Source organism: Mus caroli, chromosome 2 (genome assembly GCF_900094665.2).
Source record: "Mus caroli chromosome 2, CAROLI_EIJ_v1.1, whole genome shotgun sequence".
NCBI classification, from domain to species: Eukaryota; Metazoa; Chordata; class Mammalia; order Rodentia; family Muridae; genus Mus; species Mus caroli.
Genome location: NC_034571.1, coordinates 67,923,417 through 67,936,172, shown reverse-complemented (window position 1 = coordinate 67,936,172; position 12,756 = coordinate 67,923,417). Strand labels below are relative to the sequence as shown.

At 42.5% G+C, this 12,756-nt stretch overlaps 1 protein-coding gene across 5 annotated transcripts in view; it reads left to right on the top strand.

The window, feature by feature from the left end:
• Gpr155 (G protein-coupled receptor 155) overlaps positions 1-12,230 on the top strand; it is a 44,252-nt gene extending 32,022 nt beyond the window's left edge. For 2 of the 5 annotated variants that reach the window (XM_029474403.1, XM_021156461.2), the window contains exons 14-18: positions 1-137; positions 1,830-1,925; positions 4,134-4,198; positions 5,557-5,694; positions 9,982-10,815. In XM_029474403.1, coding sequence (XP_029330263.1) covers positions 1-137; positions 1,830-1,925; positions 4,134-4,198; positions 5,557-5,694; positions 9,982-10,282 — 737 coding nt within the window. In that variant the 3' untranslated portion in view covers positions 10,283-10,815. Of the gene's footprint in view, positions 138-1,829; positions 1,971-4,133; positions 4,199-5,556; positions 5,695-6,071; positions 6,178-9,981 lie in introns of those variants that run through there. The other 3 variants (XM_029474402.1, XM_029474404.1, XM_029474405.1) reach the window with 3 other exon arrangements.
• The last annotated feature ends 526 nt before the right edge of the window (positions 12,231-12,756 follow it).

Genomic DNA, 12,756 nt, shown 5'->3' with positions numbered 1-12,756 from the left:
CTGACCACTGTGTGAGCCGTTGTGACTCCCAGAGCTGCATTCTCGCCCAGGAAGAAGAACAGTACCTGCAGAGTGGAGACCCACAGCTGACCCGGCACGTCCTGTTGTGCTTGCTGCTCATCATTGGCCTCTTTGCTGTAAGTGCTCCTTCTGCTTCTATTTGGGGTCATTTCTTTAAGATTTGGCTTCTCTCAGAGAAACTTCGTGGCAGCTTTTGTAGAAGTATGGTGGTTAGGTCATTTTTAGCGTTTAGCCAAATGTTTAAGGCATAGGATTGGGGACAAGGGATCCTCTGTTACCCAAGTGCCCCAATGGTCTGTTCCCCTCCCGTCATTTACTCTGTACTGTCGAACTTGGAGTTTGTCAAAACAAAGTGTTTCCAGGATGTATGCAGACCTCGTACTCCTGACAGCGGCCACATAGCTGAATCATCTCCCGAAAGATATTTTGCAAATGAACTTTTAGAAGTAAATTTTGGGGGCCTAGAGAGATGGCTCAGCAGTTAAGAGCACTTGTCGCCCTTGCAGAGCACATACATTTGATTGTCAGCATCTAGGGGACCTGATGCCCTCTGATGCCCGCTGTGTGCACCAGGCAAGCACATGGTAAACATACATACACACAGAAAAACACTCATGCACATAAATCTTTTAAAAATATTTTAATTATGAAAATCTTCGCACTGATGAGAAAATAAGAAAAATAACTATCACACTAATGCCTTCTAATTTTCCTTTTCCATTATTATTATTATTATTATCCTGGAGATTGAACGCAGGGCGTCACGCATGTTAAACAGAAGCTGAACTACTGACTCTAACTTCAGCCCTGCCTGCTGATTTTTTAGCACACTCTGCATGGTTGTTCAGGCTTCTGTGTTGCTTTTTTGTCACCTATGTTAAACACGGTCACTTGACTGAAGTCCCTGGAGCCATTGTTTTAGCATATTTTCCAGTAACCACAGAAAAGCAACATCATAATTCATTCAAGTATTTCTCTATTTTTAATTGTTCATAATTTTCAAAATGCTCTAATAAGCACCTCTAGACATTGTATTTTTGATTGGTACAGTCCCAAAATTGAGAGACCTTCATCAGTGTCTGTATTTCTATAACGCAGGAGTGTTCTACTGATTCCTTCCCAAAGGGCTAATGCATATTTATAGAGTCTTCATGCCAGCATCAAATACTGAAGGATTTTTAGTTTTATAGCGTATAAGTACAGTACTTTATTTTATTGTGTATATTTCTTTAGTTGTAGAAGGGTTTTTATTTGTTATCCTCATTTGTGAATGATCAGTTGTCATACATAATTCCTTAAGATGTTTCAAGTATGACTTCTCTAGAGATGGGAAATAGGCTAGAAACCTCTGTAGCCTTTCCGGCCTTTACACTCGAACACTCATTACACAGCATGATGCTAGCCAGCACCCCTTAACAGCCATCTAAGAGGAAAAGTCACAAAACAAGAAATGCTGCCAAGAGCTGCTGCTTAGTGATGTCATTGTTTTCACTGTGTCAGACTAATTTTAAAATCCGTCCTGTGTAGGCTAGTCGGCAGTCCTGATATATTATGTAAGCTTATGTATTATGGCGCATGTCTTCTCCCTTCAGATCTGATCAGAATAGACGCTGTTTGAATGGCATCTGTCAAGAGGAGAGGTTGAAACCTCTTGTTTGAAAGACAGCGCTTCTACATTCTCTTGCTGTTTTTCCCCTTTAGTCTTTTTCCCCCCTAATGATTAGCTAGCTAAGTTATACTGTGGGCTGGGTGGAGAGAGACGAGTCCCATGCTTAATTCTCAAGTGCTCTTTTTGCTCCCCTTTGCAGAATCTCTCTAGCTGTCTGTGGTGGCTGTTCAACCACGAGACGGGACGGCTCTATGTTGAATTACAGTTTTTCTGTGCTGTGTTTAACTTTGGCCAGGTATTTATTTACGGAGAATTGAGAGGGCTCTGTTTTCTTGGGTGAGTTGATTGGGGGGTGGGGGTAGGGGTGCAGACGTTGTTTTCTTTTCCATTGAAAGGGTTTAGTTTGTCTGTCAGCTGCTGACGCACATGACAGCTGACAGCTGCTGCCTGTCTCTCATAGAGATGAATTATTATATTGGTTAGAGTCATCAGAATGTTCACTGAGTGTTTCAACCAGAAATACCAAATACTTTGTTTTGCTTTGGTGTTGAGATGAAGAATGATAATTTAAGTAGGAACAAGATGTCCTCAAATTCTTCCTAAACTTCTTATGATCTTAATAACTCACTTTGGAAAATAACTTGCTTCTTGAGCCTCTAGTCTGGCCACTTACATGACTTAACATTGAATGTTTTTTGAATCACAGGAACTTAAATGAGTATTTTAAAAATCGTGTGAGGTGTAAATAAATTTTAGCAGAGAGGGTAGTAGCTTTTCCTCAAGAGTCTACCAGGTACCCACCATTGTTAAGGATTTTACATCCATTATCTCATATCAACTCCAAAACACTTACAAAATAGATATGACCATTTCCCCTGGCATGCTACTGTTAAAATTGATACTTACTGCCTAGCATTCAGAAGGCTCTAGGTTAATCCCAAGCACTGGGACAAAAAGGAGCTATTTAAAGAAAAATAACATTTTAATATTGGGAAATGTGCAAAGTGTAGAATTTATCTTTTCATCAGCCTGCTTTTCTTATCCCTTTCTTTTTTAAGGTGCTGGGTATTGAATTTTCAATTGGGGTTTTGTAGATAATGGCAGTGCTCTACACGGGACCAATCCTCAACTCAAACCTATATTGTTTGACTAGAGAACATTCATTCATAAACAGAATATTAACTTGAAAAATACTGTATTGGAAATCACTGCCTATTAAATTTGAAATACTTTAAATACTTAGCCATATTTGCCGTAGTTAAGACTTGTCGGTTTATGCTGCCACATGGTTTTGCCTTCCACTGACCGCTCAACATATTTCCTGTTCATTTTGACATTGTTATCGGAAGAAAATTAACAAAGTATAAAGAAACATTCTGTAATCAGTTTATTACAGACAAACATGGGCACCCCAGAGTCACCTGATACCAGTCTCACTGTGTGATACTATTTCAGATCTGACTTTACCAACTGTAGAATGCGAGGCTGAAAATTCACAGTACCCCCACCCCCACCCCCTTAGCATTTCACATTCAGAAAGCCCACAGTGGGCTGAGCCAAGCTAGGATAGGAGTTAAGTGAGCTCAGTGCATAGGGCTTCGAAAGAACAGAACTTAGGGCTGGAATGCTGCCCTTCAGACGCCGCCTACACAGCTTATGCCTTTTGAAAGGCATGAGAAGTCACAGCTCCCTCTCCAGTCCGTTTTTCTTGTACAGACTTGGTGTAGTGAGGTATTCCCTTCTGACAGTTTGTAGTTTACGGGCAAAGACAATCAAGTCCTCACACACACGTGTGCGTGTGCGTGTGCGTGTGCGTGTGTGTGTGTGTGTGTGTGTGTGTGTGTGTGTAAGGTACGGTATGTATTTGAGAACTGTTGCCTGTAGAGGCCAGAAAGAGGTACCAAATCCCCTGGAACCGGAGCTAAAAGCAGTTTTGAGCTACTCAACGTGGGGGCTGGGAACTGAGGAGTGGCGGGCCGTCCTAACTGCTGGGCTGCCCGCTAGTCTCATGTAACGGTGTGCGAAGAACCGCACTTGCAAGGCATAAGTCTTTGGGCGAAACCTTTTAGATCTACAACATAACACTAAATGTCTCACAATTAGATATTACAGCCCTTGCTGATTATATTGATGAAGTTTCAAGAGAAAAATAATAAGTACTTAGGTACAGGGAGAGGGATTTTCTTTTCATAAGTGGGGAAACAGGAGCATGTAGGCTTTAAGAGAGTCCAGTTTTCTCCAGTGAGCTGTCATGAAGGTGCAGCATCAGCACTGGCTTCCCTCACCATCCTAATTCCTAGGGCAGAGTGACTGGGAAGAGAGAGCAAGCAGGGTGTCGTGGATGCCCACAGACACTGAGCCCGTGTCTACCCTGGATGCTGAATTTCAGAGGCTGCTCTGATCACTGTCGGCTGCCTCCTCCCTCACTTAAGCATCTTAGTTTCTGTCTTAAGGTTTTATTGTTGAATTCAGCCAGAATAACTGTTTTCTCCCCCCGCCCCAGGGATTTATTTCCTTTGGAATCTTTGGGCTGGACAAACATCTAATCATCCTACCTTTCAAAAGAAGGTAAATTCTGTTTCAAAATAATAAGCCTGTGTACCTAAAGATGATAAGGTCATTCTATTAAAATATTGATACCTTTGTATTTTTATATCTGCTAGGAGACCACTAAATACCTCACAAAGGTTATCTGTGAAATCATGTATTTGTTGCAAATAATTGCAGAGAATATATTGGAAGTAGTATTATAAATCCAGCAATGTAATTTGCATTTTAACAAGAGCTGACAGGCACAGACTTCTATCCATGTTATTAACTGCATACAGTGAAATGAAACTTGCAAATGGAAGTAGTTGGTGGTGTGTTCCCCCATTAAAGACTACACCTGATTGTTTCTCGCCCTTTGACAATAGGCTTTCTCTTCCTATCAAAGAAAGAGTAGGCAGAAAATTTAAGGGTTCTCTCAACTTTGGAGGTTCTGTTTGCTTCCTGTATACTTTTTTTAAATTAAAATCAACATTTCTTTCTTTTTTTAAAGATTTATTTATTTATTTATTTAATGTATATGAATACACACTGTAGCTGTACAGATAGTTGTGAATCTTCATCTGGTTGTTGGGAATTGAATTTAGGACCTCTGCTTGTTCCAGTAGGCCCACTTGCTCAGTCTCTGCTCACTCCAGCCCAAGGATTTATTTATTATTATAAATAAGTACACTGTAGCTGTCTTCAGATGCACCAGAAGAGGGTGTTAGATTTCATTACAGGTGGTTGTGAGCCACCACGTGGTTGCTGGGATTTGGACTCAGGACCTTTGGAAGAGCAGTCATCGCTCTTACCTACTGAACCATCTCACCAGCCCCAATGTTTCTTCCTGAAAAATAACAAGGTAAAAGTTTCAACATAGGGGTGGAAAGAGAGGCAGGGAGAGTGCTTGCTTTTCGTTTGCTCTTGAGGCAAATTGCACAGACACTAGAAGTGCTAATGAGGTCCTTCCCTTTCCTCTCATCACCATCATAGTCACCATCATCTTATTCGGCTGTGTTTGCTAAAAGTCACAATCATTTCCAAAAGGAAAGTGTAACAGGAAAGCCCTTCAGTCCAGTCACCAGCTTCACATAGCTGGCCAAATCGATTGTCAACAACAGTTGTACTGGCCGGACAGACAGAAAGGACAAGGCCTGGCATTTGTTTCTGTGGTACGAATATTGGAAATGATAGAATCCCTAAGTTAGCTTGGATGGCTTAGTTTCAGTTTTAGTTTCTGAGACAGCCTGAGACATCCTGCCTAGTTTCTAAGTTGTGCCTGTGCCTAGAACCCACAAGGGCTCTGTGGGTTCAGCCATCAATGAAATCCCGGTGTGGATGACAGAGCTCTGGTGACAGGTTTTGGATCAGCCACCTTCTTAAATTCTGGCTTTCAGGCTTGAATTCCTGTGGAACAACAAAGAAGCAGCAGCAGACAGAGAATCCCCGGTTTCTGAGGAAATAAAAATGACCTGTCAACAGTTTGTGCATTATCACCGCGACCTGTGCATCCGAAACATCGTCAGAGAAAGGAGGTAAACTCAGCCCAGGGTTCAGAGACATAGATTCCAGATTCTGAAGATTAGATTTTAATGAGCTAATAGGTGATCCTTGCCCTTGCTGTCAGGCAGCTTCTGATCTCTCTGTAACATGTTGGCTGCGGAATTGTGGTAGGCGATTAACATTCTCTACGTGTCGGCCATTAGCGTCTCCCACAAAGCACTGACAAACACGGGCTCCAGAAGAGCTCTCTTATTCTCATCCCCTAGTGCTCTGCCGCTTCTTATTACTAATGACGCTGTCAAGAGAATGAAATGAAATTTCTGCCTCTTAATTAAGTCTATGATTTTTATTTCACCTCAAGTCCTAGTCATTATTTTTTGACATTATATTTATTCTTCTAATCCCCCAGGTACAGAATATGCTGCAGTAAGAAATGATGAACTATGAATAATCAAATATTACGGTGTCGGTAGTTTTAGTTGTATTGAGAGAGGAAATAAAACTAAGAAAATATGAAGAACCTAACAAACACCTTTGTGTGTATTTATAAAAATTTGGAGATTAGTATTTGAGATGGTTCATTTTTTAAGTGTGGTACCACTGTGCTCAACATGCACGCCATCACAATCACACAAATATAGCCTGGGGAAGGAAGGGGGGTTCACTGAGTGGTATACCATATTCCACACTTAATGACTATGTGAGCCTTGGCAAGTTCAGTTCTCAAAATCTCAGATTTCCTTTTCCTTGAAAATTCCTACCTCAGGGGCTGGAGAAATGGCTCAGCAACTGAAAGCCGTTGTTCTTGCAGAGAGCTGGCTTCTCAGTGGCCAGCCCCCACAGCAAGGTTCTCACAACAGTCTGTAACTCCAGTTTCAGGGAATCCGACTCCCTTTTCTGGCTTCCTGGGCACCAGGCATACACGTGGTGCACATGCATACCCGTCAGACCCAACACACACGCACATAAAATAACAATAAGTAAACCTTAGAGAAAAATCTTACTTTGGTGGCCTTTGATGTCTGTGATGAGCCTTGCTCAATGGCCGACAATGACAAACTCTGAAGAAAAGCCACTTTTCTACCTTGAAAAGCTGACCACGATTTCAGGATCTATGGATAGATCTTTAAATTTTTTTCAGAGAAACTTCACATTATCTGTCAGGACACTGTGCTTGCCAACTGTCAGGAAGCAGAACCCAGCCTTTGCTGAGCTCCCAGGTCCCAGATGGCTGGATGGGCCCCAGCTGGATTAAGACGGCTCATCCCTACTCCTGCCCAGGATCTGCCGCCTGCACTGTCACACGCACTGACTCTTTGTACTGTTCCATAGGCTCCAGTGAGGGTTGCCTGGTCACAGCAATCAAGGGCCAGATACCCTCAGCCAGTGCTGGGACAGGAGGTATTGCCTCCATCTTGAAAAGGCCCAGACACAGACGCTGCCATTGATAGATAGTTCATGTATTTGAAAAGATTTCTACATCATTAACTTCTCTCTGATTCATATATGTGGAACTTTGTATTTGTGGTAAAAATGCTTTAGATTTTTCCACACCTATTTGTCACCTCATCTTGTTTCTCACCCTCTTATTTCCTGTTGTCAGGCACTTTAGATTTCACAACTTGATTGACGCCTGTGGAGATTCTTGCCGTCTAGTGCGCATTTGTATGGAAATGTTCATAATTCATGTCATTGGTTTTTTTTGTTTTGCATATCTTTCTCTTCTGTATCTGCTCATACTTAAGGCAATCCAGATTTGCATTAGGAAGACAAATATTAAACAATCGGGAAGCTTTAAATAAAAACCAAAGCACATTTTCTTAAAGCAGATTGATTTTTATTATTAGTGTGCTTGCCTGTGGAGGTGAGACGAGGGTGTCAGAAGCCCCTGGAGCTGGAGCTACAGGCACTTCTGAGCTGCATGGTACAGATGCTGAGAACTGAACTGGGGTCCTCTGGAAGAGCACTGAGCACTCCTAGCCGCCGAGCCATCTCTCCAGGCCCAAAGTGTACTTTGAAAATCTTGGGTTTGCTCTCACCAACCTCACTTGTTTGCTCCCTGATTCCTAATGAGGCAAGTGGCTGTACTGGCTACTGAGGGGAAGAGACTATTTGTGGGTACTATAGCTGAAATTAAAGCTTAATTTTGTTTTAATTTAATAAACTAGGTTAATAAAAATAGTGTTTTCCTCCTATGAGATAGAGTCTCATTATTTAACCTATGGTCAAACCTGATTCTGCTGCCTCAGCCTCTCAAGTGCTAGGATTATAGAAATGTAACACACACACACACACACACACACACACACACATCTCTCTAATAGTCATTTAGATGGTAGCTCTCTGTAAAACAGATAAAAGGCCTTCTGGGGAGCTGCAGAGATTGCTCAGTTAAGCGCCTTCTACATAAGCACAGGAACTTGCCTTGGGCCTTTAAAACCCATGTGGAAGCTGGACTAGTGGCTCATGCCTGTAACCCCAGGCCAGTGGAGAGAAAGCCTAGCCAGAGGAGCCTCTGTCCCAGGAAAGAGGGAGAGCAATTGAGGAAAACACCAGCACTGAGCTCAGATCTCCACACACATGTGCACACATGATGTGCATATGCACACACACACACACACACACACACACGGTGGGGGGAGAGGCATGCTACTTCTGGGGGTTAGGGGAAGGGCTCAGCAGTAAGAGCACTGGCTGCTCTTCCAGAGGATCTGGGTTTGATTTCCAACACCCACATTGCAGCTCACAACCGTCTGTTACCTCCAGTGCCTAGGGATCTGACGGCCTCTTCCGGCCTTTGGTGCTGCATGCATGTGGGGCTCACCAGACATAAATGCAGGCAAGACTCCCACATGTGTATCCACTAAAAAATAAATTAATTAATTAAAACCATTGTAAAAAGCAGCCTAGCCAGAGCTCTATTATCTTAATCTATGCTAATTAATATAGTATCCATATGTCACACATAGCTGTTTTTAAATTCTTGAAAATTAAACCAAGTTTAAAAGTAAAACTTCTTGGGGGCTGGGTAGATAAAGTACTCACCTCACAAGCCTGAGGACTTCTGGGTGGATAGATGTCTGGGGGCCATCTGGTGAGCTAGGCTAGTTAGGCTAGCTAGGCTAGTTAGGCTAGTTAGGCTTGTTAGACTAGCTCGATTGGGTGAGCTCCAGGTTCAATAAGAGACCCTGCCTCAATAAATAAAGTGGGAAGAAATCAAGGTCACCCACTGTCTACTTTAGGTCTCCACATGTATGTGTACATACACATACCCCACATACAATACACTTAAACGTGCACAAATACAAGGATACACAACACACACATATACATGTTGCAGGATACTGAATCACATTGTGAGCCCCAAGATTCTGTTATTTACTGAAAAAAAAAAAAGCTATTTCTAGTTGTGGTATGGCTCAGCCTTAGCACACACCTTTAATCCCTCTGGCTGGAATACAGACGTGCCCTTAGCACATACCTTTAGTCCCAAACAATGAAGGTAAAGTTGATTTGTAGAAATGATGTCTAATTGAGTGGCTGACAAAGTGATGAATCAGAGAAAGAACTTATAGAATAGGATATGCCCAACTATCTCAAGGAGAGAGAGAAAAGGGAGGCTACTTAAGAGAGTGGGACACAGAAAGAAAAGGAAAGTGGGAGTCAGGTTTACTGGGAGAGCTGTGCAGAGAGAGAGACCAAGCTAGACACAGGTGAAGACAGAACGAAGCAGAGAATAAGAAGGAGCCAGAAGATCAGCACAGATTGCTAGCGTTCGATTGAGGCCAAGCAGAACAATTCAGCAGAAAGTTAAAGACGCCAGGTTGAATCCGTCAGCTAGGAGAGGAGATAGAGTCAGAACAGCTGAGTTGAACCAGGCAGTCAGAGATCAGAAAGAACAAGAAAGAATGAGCTTCCTCAGCCGTAAGTCTGATTAAGGCGGTTAGAAAGCTTCCAGGGCTAGGCTAGATTAGCAGACTGAGGCAGGAAGCCAAGACAACAATTCCATCAGGCAAACCAGTTACTTTTACCTATACGCATGCGCTCCCCTCCAGGAAGTGCTCGGGCAGTAAGTACACTTACCTCTGTCACTTTTAAAAGTGTTTCCACAAGCACTACTATTTTCACCAGAGGGAGTTTCTAGGGTCAGGCAAGCCAGCAGATGCTTCGTGTATAGAACAGCTCCGTTTCTGTCACGCTCTTAACTACCCCACTGTCATCCCTCATTTCCTTCTTATTTGTCTTTGCTCATCTTCTGTCACGCAGTGCTGATGCCAGAATTACAGAGCATATGGCTGAATCATTCCTTTGACATACAGGTGTGGTGCCAAGACTTCTGCCGGGACCTTCTGTGGCTGTGACCTGGTGAACTGGCTCATCGAAGTCGGCCTTGCTTCTGACCGCGGCGAAGCTGTGATCTACGGAGACAGACTGGTGCAAGGGGGGGTCATCCAACACATCACCAATGAATACGAGTTCCGGGACGAGTATCTCTTTTACCGATTCCTTCAGAAGAGTCCTGAGCAGAGTCCTCCTGCCGGTACGCTAAGAGACCACCAGGAGGAAAGCTATAAAGAAATCAGTCACTCATCTCCACCCTCAGTCTCCCCTAAGACTTAAGTTCCAGAGAGAGCCCCACAGGAATCATACCCTCTAGCCTCCTACCTGATCCTTTCAGCTGAGTGACCTTGGGCAGGGCATCTCTTCTGTAGAATGACAAAAAGCATCCTACCCTGTACTGACACGCTAGAACTTTGTGTGCATATAAAGCACATAGGAAACTGACAAGAGAAACCGTGAGGTTAAAAGGTATAACGAATACGATAGTTGCTCTAGATAACCACTATTGTCACAGTATTTTAAAATCATTTCTTTCTGAAACTGTTCATTATAATTACAAGGTCAGCATCCAACTGGCTGTAATTTTAAATTGCCAAACTTGGCAGGTTTGCTGCTCTCATAATGAACCTGAAGACAACATTACATTTATCAATAACACCTCCCCCAACAGATTTTACTTATTCTAGTAAAAGGTTTTATTTTCCTTCTCACTTCTTCTGACACATACAAAACTTACAACTATTGTTTTGTTTTTGAGACAAGGTCTCATGTAGCCCAGGCTGGCCTATGTAGCCAAGGATGGCTTTTAACTCCTGATCTTCCTGCCTCTGCCTCCTGAGTTCTGGGCTCATTGGTATGTGCCAACATGCCTGGCTAATCCCAGTATTTTTTTTAAAGTAATTTTTAAATTTATTTTTGATAAAACACCAATTTTGAAGGTTTGTCTTTTCTTGTCTTCTATCTAAACTACTAATGTGTACCAATACAAAGAGAATAAGAACATTAATATTATTATCTCTGTAATCTTTCAAGGTAAACATTTTAAGTAATTTGAACATGTTCATTTAAATGTTATATAAGAAATAATGCCGTGAGATGTATACTGTTTCTGGTAGTTTCAAAGTATATTGTAGAAGAAAAATCTACTTTATTCCCTGCATTGAGAAAGTATATAGTCAGGAACTTGAAATTCTAAACCTAGCATCCTACCTTTAGAATTTAGTCTTTTTTGGGTCCATGTCTAAAAAATTTGTAAGTTTAAAAATGAGTAACTGTTGCCTAGTTCACTAAGATTTTAAAACAAAATGGCATGAGCACAGATAGCTCCTAAGCACCAGGAAGGCTGTCTTACAGGTCTGCAGGCTGGCAGTGTAAGAGTACGCAGCTGAGCACTAGGACTCTGGCAAGGCCCCATTTCAGGTCCACCAATGGAGCCGCCATGGTGGGAGGAGAGGCTCTGGAAGAGCAAACAGAATGCTGAACCTCTTCTCTCATGAGGCACACTTCTCCAGGCTACCTCACTGGGGCAGGGTTTTGAAGAGACACGTGCAGACCACAGCAGCCTCAGGTAAAGCTTCACTCTCTGATAATTTGCACATCCTTTGAACGGCTATTTAATTATTTGCTATCAGCGATAGTTTAACCTATTTTAAATGTTATTTATCTTATTTTAGTGTTTGATATATAAAAGCCATTTAGGAAATTATTTATGGGGTTAGTGCCCTTGCCCTTTTAATGTAGCAGATACATATCAAAAGGAAACCTTGAATGGAAGCCTATTGTCTATAGAAAGAAATGATGTTTATTTTTTGTTATGATCATGGAATTGGGATGTTTTAGGAAGAACTATATCGCCATAAAACTTAGGGGAAAAAAAGAGACATGTCCACACTGTACTTCTAATGCCCAGGGATACGCGTAAGCCTCAGCAGCCTGAGTGACAAGACAGAATTCACATGGATTCGGGCAACTTAAGTTCAGGTGAGGGCATTTGTGTTGTTTATGAGTAACCATATTAACAATGCTCTTTCATGTGCACAAATGGAATCTGAAACATTGTTGTCCATGGGAGACTCTAAAAGAAACCCATAGGTCAGAGTGACTTGCAGTTTCAGATGATAAAGGTTTTTAGGATTAAGGATAAGCTAATTTTATTAAACGAAAATATTTCTATGTTACTTTCTCACTGACAGCACGTTTCTCAATAAAATACCTATTTTAACTTGCCTTGTCGACAGCTTTTCCTTGAATAATCCACAGAATGCTGATGGTACCACACAATTCTTGTCTGTGAATCCTCTGTACATCTCATATATTCCATCCTGACTGCGGCTTCCATTCCTTCTCCCTCCCCCCAGTTACCCCCTTCCCTCTTCCCCAGATCCACGCCCCCTCTGGCTCCCCTCAGAAAAGAGCAGGCCTCCCAGGGACATCAACCAAATGGGGCATAACAAGCTTCGATGAGACCAGGCACATAGCCTCCCACCAGGGCTGGGCAAGCCACCCAGGAGGAGGAAAGGGGTCCCACTGAAGGGGAAAGTTCTTCGGCAGCTCAGCTGTGTCCCATGGTGTTTGTCTGGAAGCTGTCTTGTGAGAGGATGGTTTGCTGAAACAGGCACGTGAGAGTGCACATGATGTTTGGAAAAGAGTGTATGTAGAATCCCACAGAGGAAAGATGCTCTTGAATTGCTATGCCAGTCTTTGATGACTGTGCAACATTTCACTGGTTTTCGCTGGTCTTTGCTGGTTTTCAC